We start from the raw sequence: 20869 nt of genomic DNA, 5'->3' as shown, positions 1-20869 counted from the left end.
TTTATTTCCTAAGAGATGAAGTTGTCAGTACCACTACAAACTAAAACATTAAATGTAATGCAGGATTTTATTTTGAAAAGTTTGTTTCCTTTTTTATTTATTTTCTCTTCCACAACAAATAATTTAATGTAACAGTTACTGAGTCTTAAAATGGGTGCATTACAGGGTCATGCGAGCATTAGCTGAACGAATGACTGAAAATTTTTCTCCTGTTACTTTGATAAGAACTGCATCTTTTCTGATGCATTCAATACTTTAAGAAGGACTTGACCAGATGTCCTCTAAATTCCCCCCTAATCCTCAGATCCCACGATTCGAGGCTTCTGCAATTTTGTTGGAAGTACAAACATACTGAAGTTGACCTCATTCCAAAGCACAATAAGTTCATGACACGTTTTATTTAGAGGAAATTTCATTTATAACTATAGTACAAATAAGTTATAGGTATATAAAGATATTGAAATATGTTTATTTCCTATTTCCTTTCTTTATTCTGAGAAATTGCTTCTTCAGAGGGTGATTAAATTCATTTTAAAGTGGTTTATCTACTCATGCTGCGTATTTCCCCATTTGACATGTTAATCCCCTATCTTGCCAGATAACCCGTTGGTTATTTCCATCAGGTATAAACAAATGTTTCCAGTGACAGAAAGCCAGGGCAGTGACCTCCCATATGCCACACCATCATTAAGAATTCTTGACAAGGAAGCAGTCCTTTGGAACTCTTAGCAGAAATAGACAAAAAGGCTCCACTCAGCTTCTCAAATCTGATGACATGGGGAAGGATGGGACACATATTTAAAAAAAAAAAAAAAAAAAGCTTTTTGTGTGGACCTGAGATCAAAACTGATATTCAGCACACAAGGACCTCCCCCAGAGGTATCCAAAGATAGTAGAATAGTGAGGTTTTTGGTAAGCAGGATGAACAAAGAAGGACATGCGGATCAAACCAGTCTATCTTGTCAGGTCACAGACCCACTCAATTTACTAAAATCTACCACATTAGTATGTCTCTCCATTGAGGCATGCTTTAGTCATTAGCTAATTCCAGTTTTCTTGCAGGAAGTGTTTCTTTGTAAAGAATCTAGGCTTTTAAGTAGGGAAGAAATAGAAACAATTACAAATAGAAATAGGAACTTAGCAATGTAAGTTTATAAGGTCAAATCTTCAAATGCCGTGTCAGTCATAGCACATATACTGTGATACACAAATAAATCAGATGTACACAGATACCAATGCAGGCAACATTATTTTGACCTCCTTTTGTGTTTAATATTGAAGGCTCTACTAATGCATTAAAAAACACAGAAACTTTTGAACATCCATCATTTATGTAGAGGAATAAAAAATGTTCCAAACATTATTCATCAAAGCTCTAGAAAAAGAAATGGTTTTTCTCTTCAGTATTTAAAAATTGGTATCTAACAATTTCATTTTGAACTAGGTTAGTATTCTGAGTCTTCTCCATTAAGCTCTTAAAATTAAAAGAATTTTGTCTTCTCAAGATAATAAAGACTTAAGTACACATTCAATTTGAAAATGGCATTTATTTTTCTATTATACATCTCTGGCCAAAGGGAGCTGAAGGATTTTTTTCCTTCTTACTTTCTTATAGAAAACACTGTCAGATTTTTTTTTTTTAAAAAGGAAAATATAACAGAACTGTAGTTGAGAAGACTAATTTTACGTAAATGGTACTAATCATCGCTCAGTTAAAAGAACACTTTTAACAGATTCACTTCAACAGATGATGTCAATTTTTCAACACTAGTATATCCCATATCATTTCTGCATAGCCTTGACATATTTTTCCTCAACACAGTGTCTTCATTTTTTTGCTCTGTAATTTCCTTGACTTAAAATAATGGCTTGAGGAAGATCACATGAGATTTAGAGGCTCTCTAAGGTGGTATTTTTTAAATGTTGGGCAAAGTTGGGCTGATTGATAATAATTTATTAAATGAGCTGTTTTCAGTGCCCTGGGCTCATGCAGCAGTTTGAGAGGTTTTTATTTCCTTTTGTAGCTGAAGAGTATAGAGTCTGTTTTCTACCAGACCACTGAAGTTGCTGAAAAAGTCCAGGTAATAGATCATATTGAATCCTACTATTCTGGAGAGATTTGCATTTCATGGTGTTGTCATAGGGTAGGTATTTCCTTGAGCAAGACTATATTTAAGTGTTAGAGGGAACACGGAATTTTATAACCATAGTCGCTGTTCTCTGTGAGAAGATTTTTAAATTTGCTATGATCACTTCATTTCAATTTCGTTTTCTTAGAGTCATGCACACTCAATGTGACCTAAATTTCTTCAGTTCACTTCAAATCAGAAAAAAAAATTCAAGAGGATAAAAACAAGCACAAAGTAAACAAACATATAATTTTGCCATTAAATTTTCTCCTGCAAATATTTCTTGTCGTTTTCATTCTGTTTCAACACTGCAGAACAATACACTCATGGCCAATGGTGAAGTAATGTGCATATGAGAGACAAAATATAGAAACCAGGAAAGGACTATACGCATAAACCAAACTGTTAAAATCCTGGTAATAGGACCGTCTCCTTCTTTCCTTGTTTGTTGTTAATGCTCATTCCACATGAATTCGCATTTCGGTTCCGGGAGGCCCTGCACCGTGAATCCCGATCACAAGGACCACAGTCTGTGGAGGGTAAAAGTGAGGCTGTTGCCAGTGTCTACTGGTAGCAAACTTGAAAAAGTTTTCTGGAAGACTAATAAAATTATATTTTGCCTATATGTCTTCTGGATTCTGGGGACCTTGAAAATAGAAAAGGCTAAGAAACAGGGCATGCTCTTTTGAGGTTTCTTGGGCTGGGAAGTAGAAAAATAGGTGTTTTCCTTTGAGGCTTTTTTTTGTGGCTGAGAATGGTGAGGTTGAGATTTCTGAGAGCACTTTTTCCTTTTCCTCAGTCTTTAAGGGAGTGGTAGGCTTTGGCAGTCCGGCTGTTGACAAAATCTGTCTTCTTAAACTGAGCCTTTGGAATAAACAAACAGAAATGTGAAAGGTAACAACATTGTCATACACGAAAATGGAGTTTTTAGTGCTGTGTCGCCTGGGGCAGACAAACAGGCCATTACGATGTGGCTGTTAACTGCAACCCAGACCTTTTTAGTGTTCTTACCTTCTTGTAGGCATTATGGAGCTCTGTGTGCGTCCACAGGGAATATAGGAGAACAGAAGCAGCTTTACTTGCTTTGTTGGAGCCATAACTGAAAAGAGGAAAAAGGCATTCCGAGATCAGGATGCTGTCTGTGGGCGTTCCGCAGATCTTTAACTGCTGCTGCTCGACAGCCAAGTCAGGACACTCACCATAACAAGAGAATTAGATGGTGAGCTTTGAAGGCCAGGGGCCACATTGGGTTTAAAAAAAAAAAAAAAAAATTATTAAAAAAAAATCTTAAAACCACTAGCACAGGCCAGCAAATAGTTTTTATAGAGCATATTCCTGATATTTACAAGGAATATATCCTTAGATTTCATAAATCCTTGGCTTATAGAATATAATTTATATATTTATATACATTATTTACATTTATTTATATTACATTAATAAATAAATCAAATATATTTATATTAAATATTATATACATGCTATTTATATAATAGAAATATGTTTGTACATTTATAATGCATATACATAGAATACAAATTCGGAAAAGCATGACTGAAAAATATATCTACCTTCTAGACTTAGTGATTCTACGAGAGTATGAGTAATATTTTTAAGTTAATATAATAAATTCTTATTGAAATATTTGTTACAATAGCTTCCAAATTTCTTTGTTTTTGTATGGAGTGAATGGAAAATGTACTCCCGTTATAAATCCAAGTCACTACAATACTGGACACTGTACTTAAGTTTTTTTCCTTCAATTTAAGAAAAAGACTTTATTTATTTGAGAGAGAAAGTGAGAAAGAGAGAGAATGAGCAGGGGGAGGGGGCAGAGGGAGAAGGAGACTCCTGGTGGAGAAGGGAGCCCAGCATGGGGCTGGATCCCAGGACCCTGGGAACATGACCTGGGCCAAAGGCAGATGCTTAACCGACTGAGCCTCCCAGACGTCCCTCTTCTTTATTTTTTAAGTAATCTCTACACCCAACATGAGGCTCAAACTCAAAACCCTGATCTCAGAAGTCACATGTTCCACCCACTGAGCTAGCCAGGTACCCCGACAATATACTTAGTTTTTGATGTTTTGCTTTTAAGTTTGTCCTAAAATGAGGTGAGTTGGGGGGTGAGGTAACTGGGTGATGGGCATTAAGGAAGGCACTTGAAGTAATGAACACTTGGGTGTTATATGCAACTGATGAATCACTACATTCTACCGCTGAAACTAACAATACACTATGTGTTAATTAAATTGAATTTAAATAAAAACAAAACAAAACAAAACATTTGTCCTAAACATCCTGTTTCTGGCTAAGGATCTATGCTTCCTTAGAGCTCTTTCTCTTCCATCAACTGAACAAGCACACAGCTGAGTTTTTTCTTTTAACAAAGAAACAAACGTTTAATTTTTCATGTCATAGGAGTTTACAAACAGGCAACCATGAACAGATAATGCAATATGGTATGGAAAAGCACATCTTGAGTTCATTCATTAGCTAAAAGCCTTTCTCTTCCATGCCAGTCTTGCATTAAGGGAAAATCAAATCAGCACTTTACAGATTTTTTTTAGTACTTCATGGACTTTTCAGAGTCACTTGCTAATACTGAAATACTAATAAATCCATGAAAACTAAGGGTCTCTAATATTTAAAACTGGAAAATGTTTTTTGAATAGCAAGGGTTTGATATCACAGCTTCTTTAGAAGTTGGTTGTTACTTGGAAATCATTTATTCAAAGAAAAAAATGTTATAAATGGCAACTAATTTCCAGGCTAGCCCCTACATTACGGGTCAGCTATACAACACTTAGCAAGGAAGGAACAGCAGGCACAACTGGTAGAAGCTCCATGTTGATGATATATATTTTTTTGAGCCAGGGCAAATGGACACTCAGGGCAAAAAAGAACAGAGTAGCACATCCCCATATATTGCTAAGCTATACTAAAAGTGAGGGTATATTCTCATGCACTTCTTATGCTCGATTACTCAAATAATGAAAATCATATGGTCTTAGGGAGATTTGCTTAGAAGCATGGATGACTACTTGAAAGTCATTTCTGTTTTATAGCAATCATTCGATCTTTCCATAAAGACTGAGCAACTGCTCTCTACCAGGTGAATATTCTGACTTGGGGAATTCTAACCAGCACTCCTTTTAATCCTTTGACTCTGAATATGGTCTTCCTTCCCCATGAGGTTTGGGAATGGGACTGCAGCGTATAGGGGCCTATGTGAGTGGGGAAGGAGATGTGTGTTGACTCCAGGACCCCACAGACCCCTGTGCTTCCCCATGGGGCCAGGCACACATTCGTCTAGCAGGGGTGAAGTCCATGTGCTTTACCACTCATTAGAATTGGGGTATAACACTTCATCTCTTTCTTAGTTACTTACAAAAGTAACTTCTATTTAACAACTCAAACAATTCAGAATTGTATAAATAGAGAAAAAGATGCCCTCTTTGGATTCCATGCCTGTAAATTAACTAATAGTAATTAATTTCATTACACAACGTTTTTCATTCTCTTTATCACTTTTTTTTTAATGGAAAAAATTAAAAGACACAGGAACAGGGATGTGGGATGTCTACTGTAATTAGATCTCCTATTCTCAGAAGGGAATGAGAGATGGAAGAGATGTGATAGAGAAAACTGAGAAAGCAGGAATTTCTGATTACGTTGCCTCCTACTTCTTGTGTTATCACTGCTTTTTCTAAGGTACCTGGCGTGACACTAGGTCTAGATCTAAGTGAGGAAAGGAGCAGTCCCTTTGCTGCCCACTTTGGTGGGAAGGACTCTCACTTTGCTTATATTTTCCTGGTTTTAAATCACAGCTGTGGCTCTAGGAAACTAATTCATTAGGTCAATAAAAGGTTGCCATGTACTACCCAGAGAAATTATGGAGTTTGACTATCTGGATATTTTAGAAGTGAATGGGCAACTATTTGGCTTGGAGAATTCAGTTTTTCACTTGCTTGATTATCAAGAATTGAACCAGACCATCTGGCTCAACTTTACAATCTTGTTTTTTGGGCCATAATACTCATGGTTCTCAATGTGTGGACATTCAAAACTAGATGTCATATGGGAGGGATGGTGAGGAATAGGGAGATAACCAACAGGCAGATACTGTAAGACTTACACATCGCCTGAGCTGATGGTCATGATTTTCTGCAGGCCTCCAGTATTCAGAAGATCCCGTGCATTCTGGTAACTATTTTGGATTATATTGTTCAGAGTGTAGCAGGCAGAGGCTGTAGTCTCAATGAGAAGATCAGTACTCGGGGCTGTGTCAGGAATTATGGAAACCAAATCAGGCAAAGTTTCTTTGGCTACAAAAAGAAAAAAATCAACATTTGATTAGAAGGATTATTCCTTAATCTCAAGATCCCAACACATTTTGGGTAAAAAACATTTTTAAAAGAAACACAACTAGTTAATGAACATATGGAAAGACGTAATCTCTGATACTCAAATTTTAAAAAGATCTTTCTTACTTCTTTTTTTAAGATTTTTTTCTGTTTATTTGACAGAGAGAGATCATTAGCAAGCAGAGAGAGAGGCAGAGAGAGAGGGGGAAGCAGGCTCCCTGCTGAGTAGAGAGTCGGATGTGGGGCTCGATCCCAGGACCCTGAGATCATGACCCAAGCTGAAGGCAGAGGCCTTAACCCACTGAGCCATCCAGGCACCCCTTAAAAAGATTCTTAAATGGTAATTTTTAAAAAACATTTATTTGAGAGAGAGAGAGAGAGAGAGAGAGAGCATGTGGGCAAAGGGACCTGTGAGTGGAGGGGAGGGAGACTCCCCAGCATACTCTCTGCTGAGCAGGGAGTCCAATGTGGGGCTCAATCCCATGACCCTGAGAGTGACTTAAGCTGAAATCGAGAGTTGGATGCTCAAACAAATTAGCCACCCAAGTGCCCCCCAAAAGATGGTATTCTCTTCTCAGTACATTGGAATTCTTTTGGCAGAAATGACAATGATAATTTAACAGAAGTGTCAAGAATTTAAAATTTTTTCACATTCTTTGATTCAGTAATTGCACTTCTAGAAATTAATCCTAAAGACATTTACTTTAAAAACAGAAAAAGCCATATGCAGAGGTTTTTATTATAGTATTATATATAAGTGAAAAATTATAAAAAGCTTACATAACTTAATAATAGGAATATGATTTTCTAAAACACATCTGCAAAGATTATGTATCTCAAAAATATTTGTGAAACATGTATAATAAAATATTTATATTAGTATTCTGTGTGAAAGTTAAGTACAGTTATTTATGAAGAATATATAATATAAAATATTAAAAAAAGAATATATAACATTTGGAAAGAAAATATTCAAAAGAAACCTGAGAAGAAATACATTAAAATGTTAACAAGACTTGTTTTTTGACAATAGTATTGATGGTGACCTAAAAATTTTTTTCAAAAAAATTATTTGTATTGCTTAGTTTCTTCAGTGCACAAATAATACTATTATTTAAAAAAAAAAAAGGCAACACTTTTAAATTTATGTTTTCACTCTATATGTAAGTTCTAGGTTGTAGGGTTTTAATTTGTGTTTTTTTGGTGGTAACAAAAGAGGTATTACTATTTGATGATTTGACTATAACTTGTCAAATATATTGGTATATATTTTGGGCAATATAGATATATACTTGATTTTTTGCAATGATTCTTTTCATGTGTATTTTCTTCTTTTTCTCTTACTACTTGGGACCCTTCTTCAATGATAGAGAGCAAGCGCCTGTTGCTCTTCACAGCTCTTTAATACGGTGTTGTGTTTATCATGGTTGTAAAACAAATACTTCTGCTTTGTTTTGTTGTTTCTTCATCTGAGTTTATGTGTCATGATGAAGCGCACTCCTTTCTCTAGGGCACTGCATTGTAATCAGTCATGTGCTGTCTGAGTTACAAAGGAGGCTATGGGTTCCTGAAGACAATCATCACATTTACTCTGGACTCCAGCTTTGAGTGCTATGTCTAAAACAGAGACAGATGCAATAAAAGGACTGAGAAACTTATCATCCTTTGATAATATGTGGACCTGACTGACAGGAAGGACACACCTTCTGCTCAAAGACCTGAGCTCTGGTTTTCACTGTTGTTGAAGCATCGAGGCACAGTGTTCAGAGCTCAGAGCTCAGGCTCTAAAGTCAGACTTTTCGTTTCAGTCCTGTCTCTCCCCTCCGTGGCTATGTGGTCTGGGCAAGCTACTTAACCTCTCCATGCTGTGTTTCTTCAATCTGTAAAATGGGGGAATAATAGTATCTACTTCACAGGGTTGGTAATATACATACATACATAAATGCATACACGTAACATTAGGAAAGAAAATAAGCAAAAGAAACCTGAAAAGAAAGAGCATATGTATGTATGCATATGTACGTACACACATGACTGGGCCTGAATAAATATATTTTGGGACAATTAAAATGGGATCTTTAATAATGAAATATAAAATTAAAGGCCTTCTCATGTTATTGGGAGAGTTGCAGCTCAATGTCTTGTTGCTGAGGGAGATTTTATTTAATCCTTAAACTCAATGTCTTAAAAAGCCAAGGCATTAGTTGGATGTCAGAAAACATCTGTAAATATGAGTAAATGGGAATTGAGAATCTCAAGATGTGTCCAAATACTTCCTTATAAGTACATTATTTTATCTGATCCTTGAAGTAGTGATTATTAATCTCATTCTGGTTAGAGCAGTTCAATGACTAGCCAAGGTGGTGTAAGTGACAAAGTGGCCTTGTAGGACGCAGATCCGTGTCTTCTGCATGAGCTCTAATACTCTGTCACCATACCAAGTGTGCCTATCTTTAAATTTGTAAGAAAATATATTTTTAAAAAAATTTTATTTGTTTATTTGAGAGAGAGTACATGCCTGAGCTGGGGGCGTGGGGCAGAAGGAGAAGCAGGCTCCCGGACAAGCAGAGAGCTGCCTGTGGGGCTCGATCCCTGCACCCTGGGATCATGATCTAAGCTGAAGGCAGATGCTTGACCAACTGAGCCACCCAGGCACCCCAAGAAAATAAAAGTTTTAAGTTTATTTCTGTAAATCCACGTAATACGTGAGGATTTCATTCCAAGTCATCATATGGAATGTTTTAGTCTAGAAGTCTCTCATGAGAAACACGATTCATGTATTTTAAACTGATTTTCATTTATTCCTGGCTATGACTACTCTGAATCAAGATGGGTCCTGTCATTCAAATTATTTATCTGACATAAAGCTGACTTGGAACTTAAAAATTGCATTTATCTTGTAGAACCCTCTTCTCGATACTGTCCTTGAAATGAGTAGGGTTTTATTGGTGGGTCATCTTATGAAAGCAAGGGGCTACATAGAAATAAAGCTACAAATATATGACCAATTAATCTTCGACAAAGGAGGTAAGAATATGCCATGGGAAAATACCAGTCTCTTCAACAAATGGTGTTAGGAAAACTGGACAGCAACATGCAAAAAATGAAAGTGAAAGTGGACCACTTCCTTACACCATACACAAAAATAAGATCGATTAAATATCCATAAAATTACTTCAAGAGAGGACAGGTAGTAATTTCTCTGACATTGACTGTAGCAGCATTTTTCTAGATCTCTTGCCTGCAGCAAGGGAAACCGAGCAGAAGTAAACTGTTGGGACTACATCAAATGAGAAAGCTTCTGTTCAGCAAAAAACAACAAATAAAACTAAAAGACAACCTATTGAATGGAAGGAGATAGTTGCAAATGACATATCTGATAAAGGGTCATTATCCAAAATATATGAACAACTTATACAACCCAACACCAAAAACCAAATAATCCAATTAAAAAATGGGCAGAAGACAAGAACAGATGTTTCTCCAAAGAAAACAGATGGCCAACAGACACATGAAAAGATGCTCATCATCACTTATCATCAAGAAAATGCAAATCAAAACCACTATGAGATATCACCTCACACCTGTCAGATGGCTAAAATAAAAAAAAAAGAAAAAACTCAAGAACCAAGTGTTGGCAAGAATATGGAGAAAAAGGAATCCTTGTACACTGTTGGTGGGAATGCAAACTGGTGCACCACTGTAGAGGACAGCATGGAAATTCCTCAAAAACTTAAAAATAGGACTACCCTACCATCCAGTAATTGCACTACTGAGTATTTACCCAAAGAACATGAAAACACTAATTCAAAGGGATACATGCACCCCTATGTTTACTGCAGCATTATTTACAATAACCAAATTATAGAAGCAGCCCAAGTGTGTATTATATGGAATATCATTCCGCCATAAAAAAAGAATGAAATCTTGTTATTTGCAAAAACATGATTGGAACTAAGTGAAATAAGTCACTCAAGGAAAGACAAATACCATATGATTTCACTCATATGTAGAATTCTTTTTTTTTTTAAAGATTTTATTTATTTGAGAGCGAGAGAGAGAGAGAGAGAGAGATCGCACAAGCAGGGGGAACAGCAGAGGGTGAGGAAGAGCGGTCTCTGTGCTGAATAGGGAACCTGATATGGGGCTCAACCCCAGGAACCCAGGATCACGACCTGAGGCAAAGGCAGATGCTTAACTGACTAAGCCACACAGGTACCCCTCATAAATAGAATTTAAGAAACAAAATAAACAAAAGGCAAAAAAAAGGCAGTTAAAAAAAACAGGCTCTTATCTGCAGAGAACAAACTGATGGTTACCAGAGGGGTAGTTGGTGGGGGAAATGCATGAAATACGCGAAGGGGATTAAGAGTACAGATACTGGGCACCTGGGTGGCTCAGTGGGTTAAAGCCTCTGCCTTCGGCTCAGGTCATGATCCCAGGGTCCTGGGATTGAGCCCCACAATGGGCTCTCTGCTCAGCGGGGAGCTTGCTTCCCCCGCCCCCCACCCCCGCCTGCCCTTCTGCCTACTTGTGATCTCTGTCAAATAAATAAACAAAATCTTAAAAAAAAAAAAAAAAGAGTACAGATAACTGTGATGAGCCCTGAGTAATGTATAGACTTGATGAATCACTGCACTGTACACCTGAAACAAATGACACTGCATGTTAACTACACTAGAATTAAAATTTTAAAAATTACAAAGAATCCAATGAAGATGATCTCATTGGAATTTTATGAATACAAGCCTCACTACAATAACAGACTCCATAAAATAAATTGAACAAAACTAGACTTTTGGTGCAAACTACCTCATTAGTGAGAGGATGTGGATGAGGCCGGTCATAATAAATTCTGATGTGACTGTCCGATAATGGTCCTTTGCAGCTATTCCATAATACAGGACATGGCCAGATCTGTTTAACAAAACACTGGTCCTCTCGATAATGTTCAGTGGGCATCACCTACAGTATACAGGGCACTTTAGTTAAGAGGACCAGTAAAATGATCAACTGGAATACAGACATTGGAAAAGAAACTTTCCTCTCTTTCCCTCTCTCCCTTCCTTCCCTTTCTTCTTTCCTTTGTTTCCTTCCATTTTATGTGTCTACAGGCGGTGTTACATGCACGTCATACACAAGTTATAAAAGAGGAACTCTTAGAGATCGAGGAGACTAATATTGCTGCGTGTGCAATCAAGACATTCCTCTAGGTTTGGCCAAGAGTTAGAAATCAGGACTGAGACAAACTTGAGTACACGTTCCCACAGTTTCTAAAACATGTCTGAAATGTAGTGAAAAATTTATCCAAAGTTCAGTGATTCTATGTCATTTTGAATGTTTACTTTTGTTAAAACTAATTCTAATGATTTATTGGCCACTAGATGTTGTATGACCCAATTTTAATATCATTTATTCATTTTTCTGTCTAAACTTTCATCTGTTTATAGGCATAGAGAGATGTCTGGAAAGATATTCATCTAAGGTTAACAAGAGTTGTTTTCTGAGTGATAAGAGGAAGTATTTTTGCTTTATTTGTGGTGCTTTTCTTAATTGCTTGAATTTTTAAAATGAGCATATATCTTTAAAAAAATTAAAGTTGTTCTTTAATAAAACCATCCAAAACAATGATTTTCCATTTATTTAGCTTCTGGTTGAAAGTGACAAATACAGGAAGAGAAGTCACATTGTTAAACCATTAAATATTAAGAGGAGAAAAAGTATAAATATTATAATTATCCAGGGGAGCCAACAAAATTTGAGATGCAATGTATCAAAGCCAGAACTCACTCAAAGTAGGCTAACAAAGAAAATAAATAAACATTAAGTATAGTGTAACACAAAAAAACCTTGACTCTGCCAAGACCATTTCCTGCTCAACTGAAGAATTAAATAGAGTGTTTATTTATTAAAAAAAAAAAAAAAAAAAAAAAGTGAAGTGTGAGGCTACATTTGTATCTTTCCAACAGTTTAGAGGATGGTAGAACACTGGAACAACAGTATTTTGCCCTGAAGGCACGTGTATAATGGGTTGAGCACAAGTTACCTCCATCAGCACTGTTTAAAGATAGAGCCATCTATCCTTTGGGGGGGAAAAAAGTCAAAGGATAATATACCTGATTAAAGTGCAGCACAAAAGTCCACAAAGGACAATGAGGAGAACACTTTCATATTTTTCAGAGCGCCTAGGGCAAGGTTTCTTTTAGATTCATGCAAAGTTTCCAGGCTCTCTCTGTATTTATAATGGGCAGGAAACCATTTATGAAACTGCCTGTCCAATATCGTGCTGCTGGCTGGCTTTGGAAATGACATTAGTAAAACAATAACCACAGACTTCAGTATCTCTGGTGCTGTGTGTCTGTGTGTGTATTCCAAACTACTAATCCAATTCACTAAAACAAAAAAAGAATTTGTGTATAATTTTAGTGGAAGATTGTGAAAAACTGAATTCTGAGTTGTCAGGAATGACTGATTTATGGAGCATTAGGAAACATGATTGATTTTGGCGTTATCTTCCTATTGTCTCATTTTATAGTATTTGACTTAATTCAAACATTCATCAGACATTTCTGTGTAGAAAGCAAAGGAACAAAACATTTTATTATTTGATAGTGTAATATAGTTATCTTTGTCAATAATACAGACTCTCAAAAAAGGAGCAAATACTTCATTGTATTCATTTTAAAACTGTCCATGCCAATTTTTTTTTTTTTTTTAATCTAAAAAATTTTGGGGCTCCTGAGTGGCTCAGTGGTCATGATCTGAGAGTCCTGGGATCAAGCCCCACATCGGGCTCTCTGCTCACCAGGGAGTCTGCTTCCCCCTCCCTCTCTCTGCCTGCCTCTCTGCCTACTTGCGATCTGTCAAATAAATAAATAAATAAATAATCTTTAAAAAAATTTTTAAATTTAAATTCAATTTAACTAACATATAGTGTATTATCCGCTTTAGTGTCTTATTAGGTTTGCTTCCTTCTCTGTTTTTATCTTATTTTTGTTTTCCTTCCCCTTGATCCTCTGTCTTATTTCTCAAATTCCTCTTATCAGAGAGATCGTATGAAAATTGTCTTTCTCTGATTGACTTACTTCGCTTAGCATAATCCCCTCTAGTTCCATCACACTGTTGCAAATGTATGCCAATTCGGTATATATTCAATGACTCCACCTTTCTGCCTTTTTTGCACAACCGTCCATTTTTTTTTCTAGTGCAACAGGGACCAAACTTCTAAAGGGAAGACCACTGTGTGTATATTTTCCACGTTTTAGAAGAGCAGTGCTTAAGCAGTCTGAACTAACCGCGCAGGTTAAAAAGGCTCCATCGACTGCTGAGCCGAAGGCTTTTGAAAAACATCACACATGTTACCTACCTTGTTAATTTCTCTTCCATAGTAATTAGAACAATTTAAAAAATGCTGAATATTAAGAAAATCCCTATTTGAGACCCAGAGAGAAAGCCTACCTTGATGCTTGGGTGCAAAAGCCAGGTCTATCACATTTCAGTAGAAAATGTGATAAAGACAATGGTTCACTGCATTTGTATTTTCAATATGTATTCACAACATCCAGACACGTTTGCTGACTCACCAATTTCATTCTGTAGAGAAAGATTCCGAGACAAATTTCTCAGCAGGGAGACCGCCGTCTTTTTCACACTTGGATCACCGATATGCAGCATCTTGCGGGTGTGCTGAAGGCCATTTTCCTTCTGGACAACTGTCTGAGCTACTGACGTCGGCATCTGTTGCATGAGGCATGTCTTATTAATACTATTGCATTAACATCACACGATAATATCAAGTTTCTATAGATTACTAGAGACTGAGCAAGATGTTTTGAAAACTAGGGCTGTGGTGAAACTAGTCTGAAGAGATTTCCTTTAAATTCTTATTACACTTTCAGGGGTGCCTGGGTGGCTCAGTCCATTAAGTGTCTGCGTTCAGCTCGGATCATGATCCCGGGGTACTGGAATCGAGTCCTGTGTGGGGCTCCCTGCTCAGTGGGGAATCTGCTTTTCCCTCTCCTTCTCTTTCCTGCTCATGCTCTCTCTCTCTCAAATAAATAAATAAAATAAAATAAAAATTCTTACTATGTTTTTAATTTTGTTACAGGATTAAAAAAACAGTTTATTTGGTATTTTTAAAGAGAATATTGGATTTGGCAAGTTGCTATATTTTTGTACGTTTATAAATAATAAAACCTGTCTTTTCCTTTCCTTCCTCTTTATTCACATTTTCAGCTCAGCATCATGAAAAGGATATAAGGACGATGTTTTAGAATCAAACATGAGTGTCAAGAAACTAGTTGCATGTTTTCCCTTTCTCTATTTTCTTGAACTATTTGCTTAATTGATATTTCAGTGCATTTGTAGGTTGTTGCCTTGGTCACCTTCTTGCTCACATTTTGGCACATTTTGTATTTTTAATAAACTTATTCATTTCTACAGAGCCAACTTACTCTGAAAAGAGATGTAGGGCTTTTAAAGAATGCATGGCTAGTTAGATTACCCTATCTATGTTCTCAATCAGAGGCTGTATGTGCAAATCTTATTTGGAATCAAGCTGGCCACCTACTTTCAGGGGGTCTGAGTACTGACCAGAACCTTCCAAGCATCAATAAACCTCTAATATTGGGGTTTGTGTCTGCAACTTTATAGTTTTGTATCTGAAGCTAACTTCAGGCCATCTGCCAGAAATTCCTATAATTCTTGACCATTGTTAAGGGTGACTATCTTCTCTGTTTATCTTATCTAAACACTGCTTATTTCCCCCACCTCCTGCAGATGCTCTCCTTACATTCACCACTCTACTTTGTAGAACAGGGGTTCTTAATATAGGGCCTAGGATAGGTTTCAGGGAGGGAACAGGAGGTCCTTAAAACTATTTTTGTATTGGGGCACCTGGTTGGCTCAGTTGGTGGACCTGCAGCTCTTGATCTTGGGGCTGTGAGTTCAAGCCCCACGCTGGGTACAGAGAGTAGTTAAAAATAAAAAAAATTCATAAAAAAAAGGAAGTCTATTTTTGTGTTTATAATAAACTTTCTCAGGGAAAGGATATATAACTTTTATTAGATACTCAAAGTATCCACACTCCAAAGAAGTTTAACACTCATTATTTTAGAATGTTTTGTTGGAAACCAGTTACACTTTGTTTTTCACTAATTTGTTGAACATTCCATTAAAGTATTTGCTCCAATCTGAGATGAATCTTTCCTCTGTAGCCATCCGGAGAGGAGGCTACTTATTCTCTACCACTCCTGTGACTTGGGTACAGAGGTAGGTTGGCATTCCTTTCTCTTCCCAGTGTCCTGTCTAGATAATGTCTTCCCAAACATGCAAAAGCTCTGCTCTTCTGAGTCCTGTAGGGTTTTCTTTGTCATCTCAAGGCCTACTGGTCCTTTCCCAACATCTACTGGAGGCTTCAGAGCCTGGCTGGGAGACTTCTCCATCTCTTGTTCACTGTAGATGAGGACATTAATTACATCATAGTTCCTAGACTTCCTAAATGTCACTGACCTCCATCTCTCCTACACATGAGCCAATCAATTCCACAGTCATACAGAACCTGTATTCACCCCAAAATATCTGGAGTCTGAAAACATAAACTCCAGTGTTAGACTCTGAATGCAACCTCCTGTACTTTTTTGCTCTCTCTCCCTCACTCCTACCATATTTCTTCCTCAGCCGCATCAAGAACTCCAGTGCCTTTATGTCAACCCTTACTCCCCACACCTAAAGTTGTCAATCCTCTCTGCCTTACCTTTCTTTCTCATTTAGACTAAGGTATATGAACCAACACATCAAAAACTATCTTTCAATACCCTTCACTCTCTGTCATTCCAGCTTATTTCCACCCATCCATTAAAACTACAAAACTGATTTTACACCGGGCGACCAAACAGAGTAAATAGTGCAGTTGTGGAATGGTATTTCTGCAAATTTATGGTCTCTAGTCTTCACTAGGAACCAAATGTTGCCAGTCAACTTTTTAAAATGCCAGTTCGGGCTTCAAAGCCTTACACCAGAATGATCCTCCTAAAATTCAATCTTATTATATTCTACCTCAGGATTAAGCCCTGTAATGACTCTCCATTGTCTCCAGAATGATGTTCAGTTGTCTTCAGATGGCCTGGCATACACTTTCCTTTCTTTCCTTATCATTACTCCCTAATTCTCTGGGTTACAACTATACTAAATTGCAATCTCTCTTATTAGAACATAAGCTCCTTTGAAGGAGGATATGGATCTTATCTGCTCTTTTTTCCCCTTCAGGGCTTTGTATGGTACCTAGAACATGAGAGATCCTATGTAAATGTTTACTGAATTCAACTATATGAACAATACATTATCAAGTTTTCCCAAAGATTTATTATCATCTCAGGAGATCGAGATGGATTAAAAAGTCACAAGATATTGATTCCTTAAAATTTTTAAGACATAAGATGCTTTTAAAATTAAAATCTTGCTTTCTATATCATCTATACCACTTAATGATATATTCTTATATATAATAAAGCACTTTGATGTTAGGATATAAAAAAGATCATTGAACATATAAGACCCGATGAAGTCTGGAACCTCAAATGATGTTTAATCAACCAGGATTGAAAGCACAGCGTATTAGTCTTATTGATTCTGATTCACTGAGGGAAATGATAAAGTCCAAAGTGATACGGTTTTTACAATCTGCTCAAAAAGGAAAGTAAATAGATCTACCAAATAGAGATTTTTTTATATTCCAGCTCTAGGGAATATGTGACAATGACTATTAATTAGTTGGTCAGCTACTTGCAAATAGTACTTCTAGTTCATATTGTCCTGATTACTAATGAGGTTTTTAAGCATCTCTTCAAGTGTTTATTGGCCATTTCTATATTATTCTTTGTTCAAGTCTCTTGTCCGCTTTTCTATTAGGTTAGCTTTGGACTGTTAACTTGATGAGTTTTCTTATGTTTCCTAGACACCAACCTTTGTTACTTATGTATCTTGCAAAAATCTTTTTCTACTCTGTGGTTTTGCCTTCTTACTGTCTTAATGTATTTTGATAGCATAACAGTGTAAGTTGTTAATTTTAAGGTAGTCAATTTATAAAATACACACTTGATAGTACTACTTTTTGCATTCGCTTTTAAAAATCTTCCCCTTCCAGGTTATGAGGATATTCTTCCTCGAATACCAGAAACGAGCTTTACTGTCTTGTTTTTCATATTTAAATCTCACTGATGCTAGAAATTGCTTTCTAGTAAGGTCTGAGGCTAAGGGATATATATATATATATATATATATGTATATATATATATATATATTTTTTTTTTTTCCAAGCAGGTATTAAATGTTTTTAAAGTGTTTTAGAAATTTGAAAAGTACTTATTTCAATGACATTTAACTTTGACTATGTGGTGTTTTAACTTATTTCTATTGATACATAACTGATTAGTTTTAGGAGTAAAATATAATGATTTGATATAACTATATACTACCAAATAATTACCACAATAAATTTAGTTAATATCCATCACTACACATGATTTTAATTTTTCTTCTTGTGATGAGAACTTTTAAGATATATTCTCTCAGCAACTTTTAAATATACAACACAGTATTGCTAACTATAGTCACCTGCTGTGCCTTACATCCTCGGGACTTATCTTATAATTGAAAGCTTGTACCTTAACCTTTTCTTTCTTTTTTCTGTACGTTAATCTTTTAATTTATAATGTACTTTTAATTTATACTGTACTTACAGAGTTTGCCAAATGGGTAAATTTAATTAATCCTTTCTCTTTCCTTATTTATTATCTGAACTATATCTGAACCAATAAAGTTTACAAATACACTTTTACTAACTAGAAATTACTGTCACAATTTTATACTTTAGGTTATATAAACCTATATGCTATAGGTTTATAATTATAAAACCTATGTTTTAGGAAGCTGTTCATTTAAGTTTAGGTTTTTTGCCAATTCAGGCACGTGGCCATCAATCACTCAGTGATATCTCAGCTATGAGCACGAGGTTAATCACTGGATATTTTCTGAAACTATTTTAAATGCCTTGCTTTTCATGTTTCCCTATTCCATGGTTCTTTTTAAAAATGATAAAAACAAGTATTTTTTATAATATTTAAGTATAACAAAACTAAGAAAAGTAATAATTAGAAAGGATATATAAGTCAAAATTTTAATAAAAAGAATTTCGTTACTTAAAAGAACATATCGGATGGGGAGACAAACCATGAGAGACTGTGGACTCTGAGAAACAAACTGAGGGTTTTGGAGGAGAGGGGGGTAAGGTGTTGGGTGAGCCCGGTGGTGGGTAATAAGGAGGGCATGTACTGGATGGAGCATTGGGTGTGGTGCATAAAGAATGAATTTTGGGTCACTGAAAAAAAAAATAAAATTAAATAAAAAAAAGAACATATCACTGTCCCATGGTGCTAATGATTTTCTCCTATAGATCTTCAGTTAAATTAAACTTTAACAACTCTGAGTATAGATTAATACCAGATCAGAGTAGGCCTCCTTTCAGGGGACCAGACTTAGGTATTATTTAAAATGCCTTGACGCAATTAGAACAGTTATGAGGCTATTGCCAATGCTTGGATTCCTTTTGGACTGGGAATCTCCCAGTACCTTAGAGTTCTGTTTTTTTGTTTATCATTATTATTAATGTATTATAAAATACAGGGATTTCGTCTTTTTCATTGCTACATACTTAGCATTAGGCTAGTACCTGCTATTTAGTAGGTGTCCAAAAAATGAATGAAGGAACTTAAGATCTAGGTAATAAACTAATATATTCAGAACCTGTGTGGCACAATATTTCTGTATCTATCCTCGGGAATGTGGAAACATCTCTGGACTGCTTGGATTCCATGAGAGATCTTGGAGTGAAAGAGGGCTAAAATCCAGGCTTAAAGATTTAGCTCATACTGAACCCTACAAGGAACACAAGGAACTCAGATATGCACACACACACGTGCACACCACGTTAATTCCTAACATTTTTTTTTAAAGTTGGCTGGGAGTTGTTGCCCGGCTAGCTCAGTCGGAAGAGCATGAGACTCTTAAAGTTGGCTGGGAGTTAATGAGAGGGCTTCTGTAGTTTGGGAAAGTGAAAGAAATGGAAACCTCGCACGGGAAGATGGGAAGGTAAAATGATTGTGTATCATTCAGGGCCCCCTGGGAGTTTCTTGTTCTTTCCTTTTTGTGTACTAGTAAATTTTGCAGAAAATCGAAGAGTTTATAGTTTGGTTTTATTTTTTTTTTAAGATTTTATTTTTAAGTAATCTCTACACCTAACATGGGGCTCAAACTTACAAGTCCGAGATCAAGAGTCCCATGCTCTACTGAATGAGTCAGCAGACGCCCTGTGTTTGTTCATATTCTTAATCACAGTGCCAAGGTAAGAAAATACTGGTTTTAGTATTTCACGATTTTATTCAAAATAGAGCAAGCTTCTGTGTAAACACATAAATTAAAGAACAAATATGGTTTCTTTCTTTCTTTTTCTTTTTTTTAAGATTTTGTTTATTTATTTGACACAGAGAGAGACAGTGAGAGAGGAAACATAAGCAGGGGGAGTGGGAGAGGGAGAAGCGGGCTTCTCACCAAGAAGGGAGCCCAATGCGGGGCTCGATTCCTGGACCCTGGGATCTAACCCAAGGCCTGAGCCTAAGGCAGACACTTAACTGACTGGGCCACCCAGGTGCCCCATGAATATGGTTTCTTAAGAATAAATAATATTTTTGTTACCCACAAGGGTACTCTTTCTGCGGGGATGGATAATTGGAAACTGGACATATAATGAACAGTTTTGTGCGTGGGGGGGGGACTTAGTATAATAACTTCATGATCAAGACAGAGAATACAAGCTTAGTTCAAATAACTAAACTGTGTAATAAGGTGTAAAATACCGGGGGTGGGGAATAAGCAACATCATCACAACATCACAGGCTTTACTGTTTTATGTATTTTGACTTTGCTGGTATAAAGTAAGCGCTTCAGGAAGAGAAGCAGCTCTTTATTTTCTGTTGAATTTCTGGGACATAAAAGCACAGATGTCCTTTCCAACTCCATACGCGGTGGACATCTGTTGTTTTTGCCTGGCCAGCACTCATTCTTCTTCTGCTAATGAGTCGCTGCTTTAGCATTTCAGTCCATGTAGTCCCCGTGGCAGTGAGCCCACCTGCTCAAACCCATGCCCCTGAAATTCATAGGTGGGCCCATCACCCAGACCTGGCTAGTCACAACATCACAAGCTACTAGCCACAGGTACTGGTTCAGATACAGGCAAGTGAGACTCATTTCTTGAGTTCCAAATGGGGCTATTGAGAGAATAGTGGTTTCTTTACTGTGAGGACATTGGGTGGATACAATAGA

The 20869-nt window shown here is 36.5% G+C and overlaps 1 protein-coding gene across 2 annotated transcripts in view; it reads right to left on the bottom strand.

Annotated features, from left to right (window-relative positions):
- Positions 1-366: 366 nt before the first annotated feature.
- Positions 367-20869, bottom strand: part of PKP2 (plakophilin 2) — a 97328-nt gene continuing 76825 nt past the window's right edge. Inside the window, exons 10-13 of one of the 2 annotated variants that reach the window (XM_059185664.1) lie at positions 14077-14230; positions 6265-6454; positions 3141-3228; positions 2791-2993 (exon numbers count right to left, since the gene is read on the bottom strand). In XM_059185664.1, the coding sequence (XP_059041647.1) occupies positions 2925-2993; positions 3141-3228; positions 6265-6454; positions 14077-14230 (501 nt within the window). In that variant the 3' untranslated portion in view covers positions 2791-2924. Of the gene's footprint in view, positions 2994-3140; positions 3229-6264; positions 6455-14076; positions 14231-20869 lie in introns of both variants that reach the window. The other variant, XM_059185665.1, reaches the window with a different exon arrangement.

Source organism: Mustela lutreola, chromosome 8, assembly GCF_030435805.1.
Source record: "Mustela lutreola isolate mMusLut2 chromosome 8, mMusLut2.pri, whole genome shotgun sequence".
Lineage (NCBI taxonomy): Eukaryota > Metazoa > Chordata > Mammalia > Carnivora > Mustelidae > Mustela > Mustela lutreola.
Note: the sequence above shows the minus strand (reverse complement) of the source record. Positions and strands in the feature narration are given on the sequence as shown.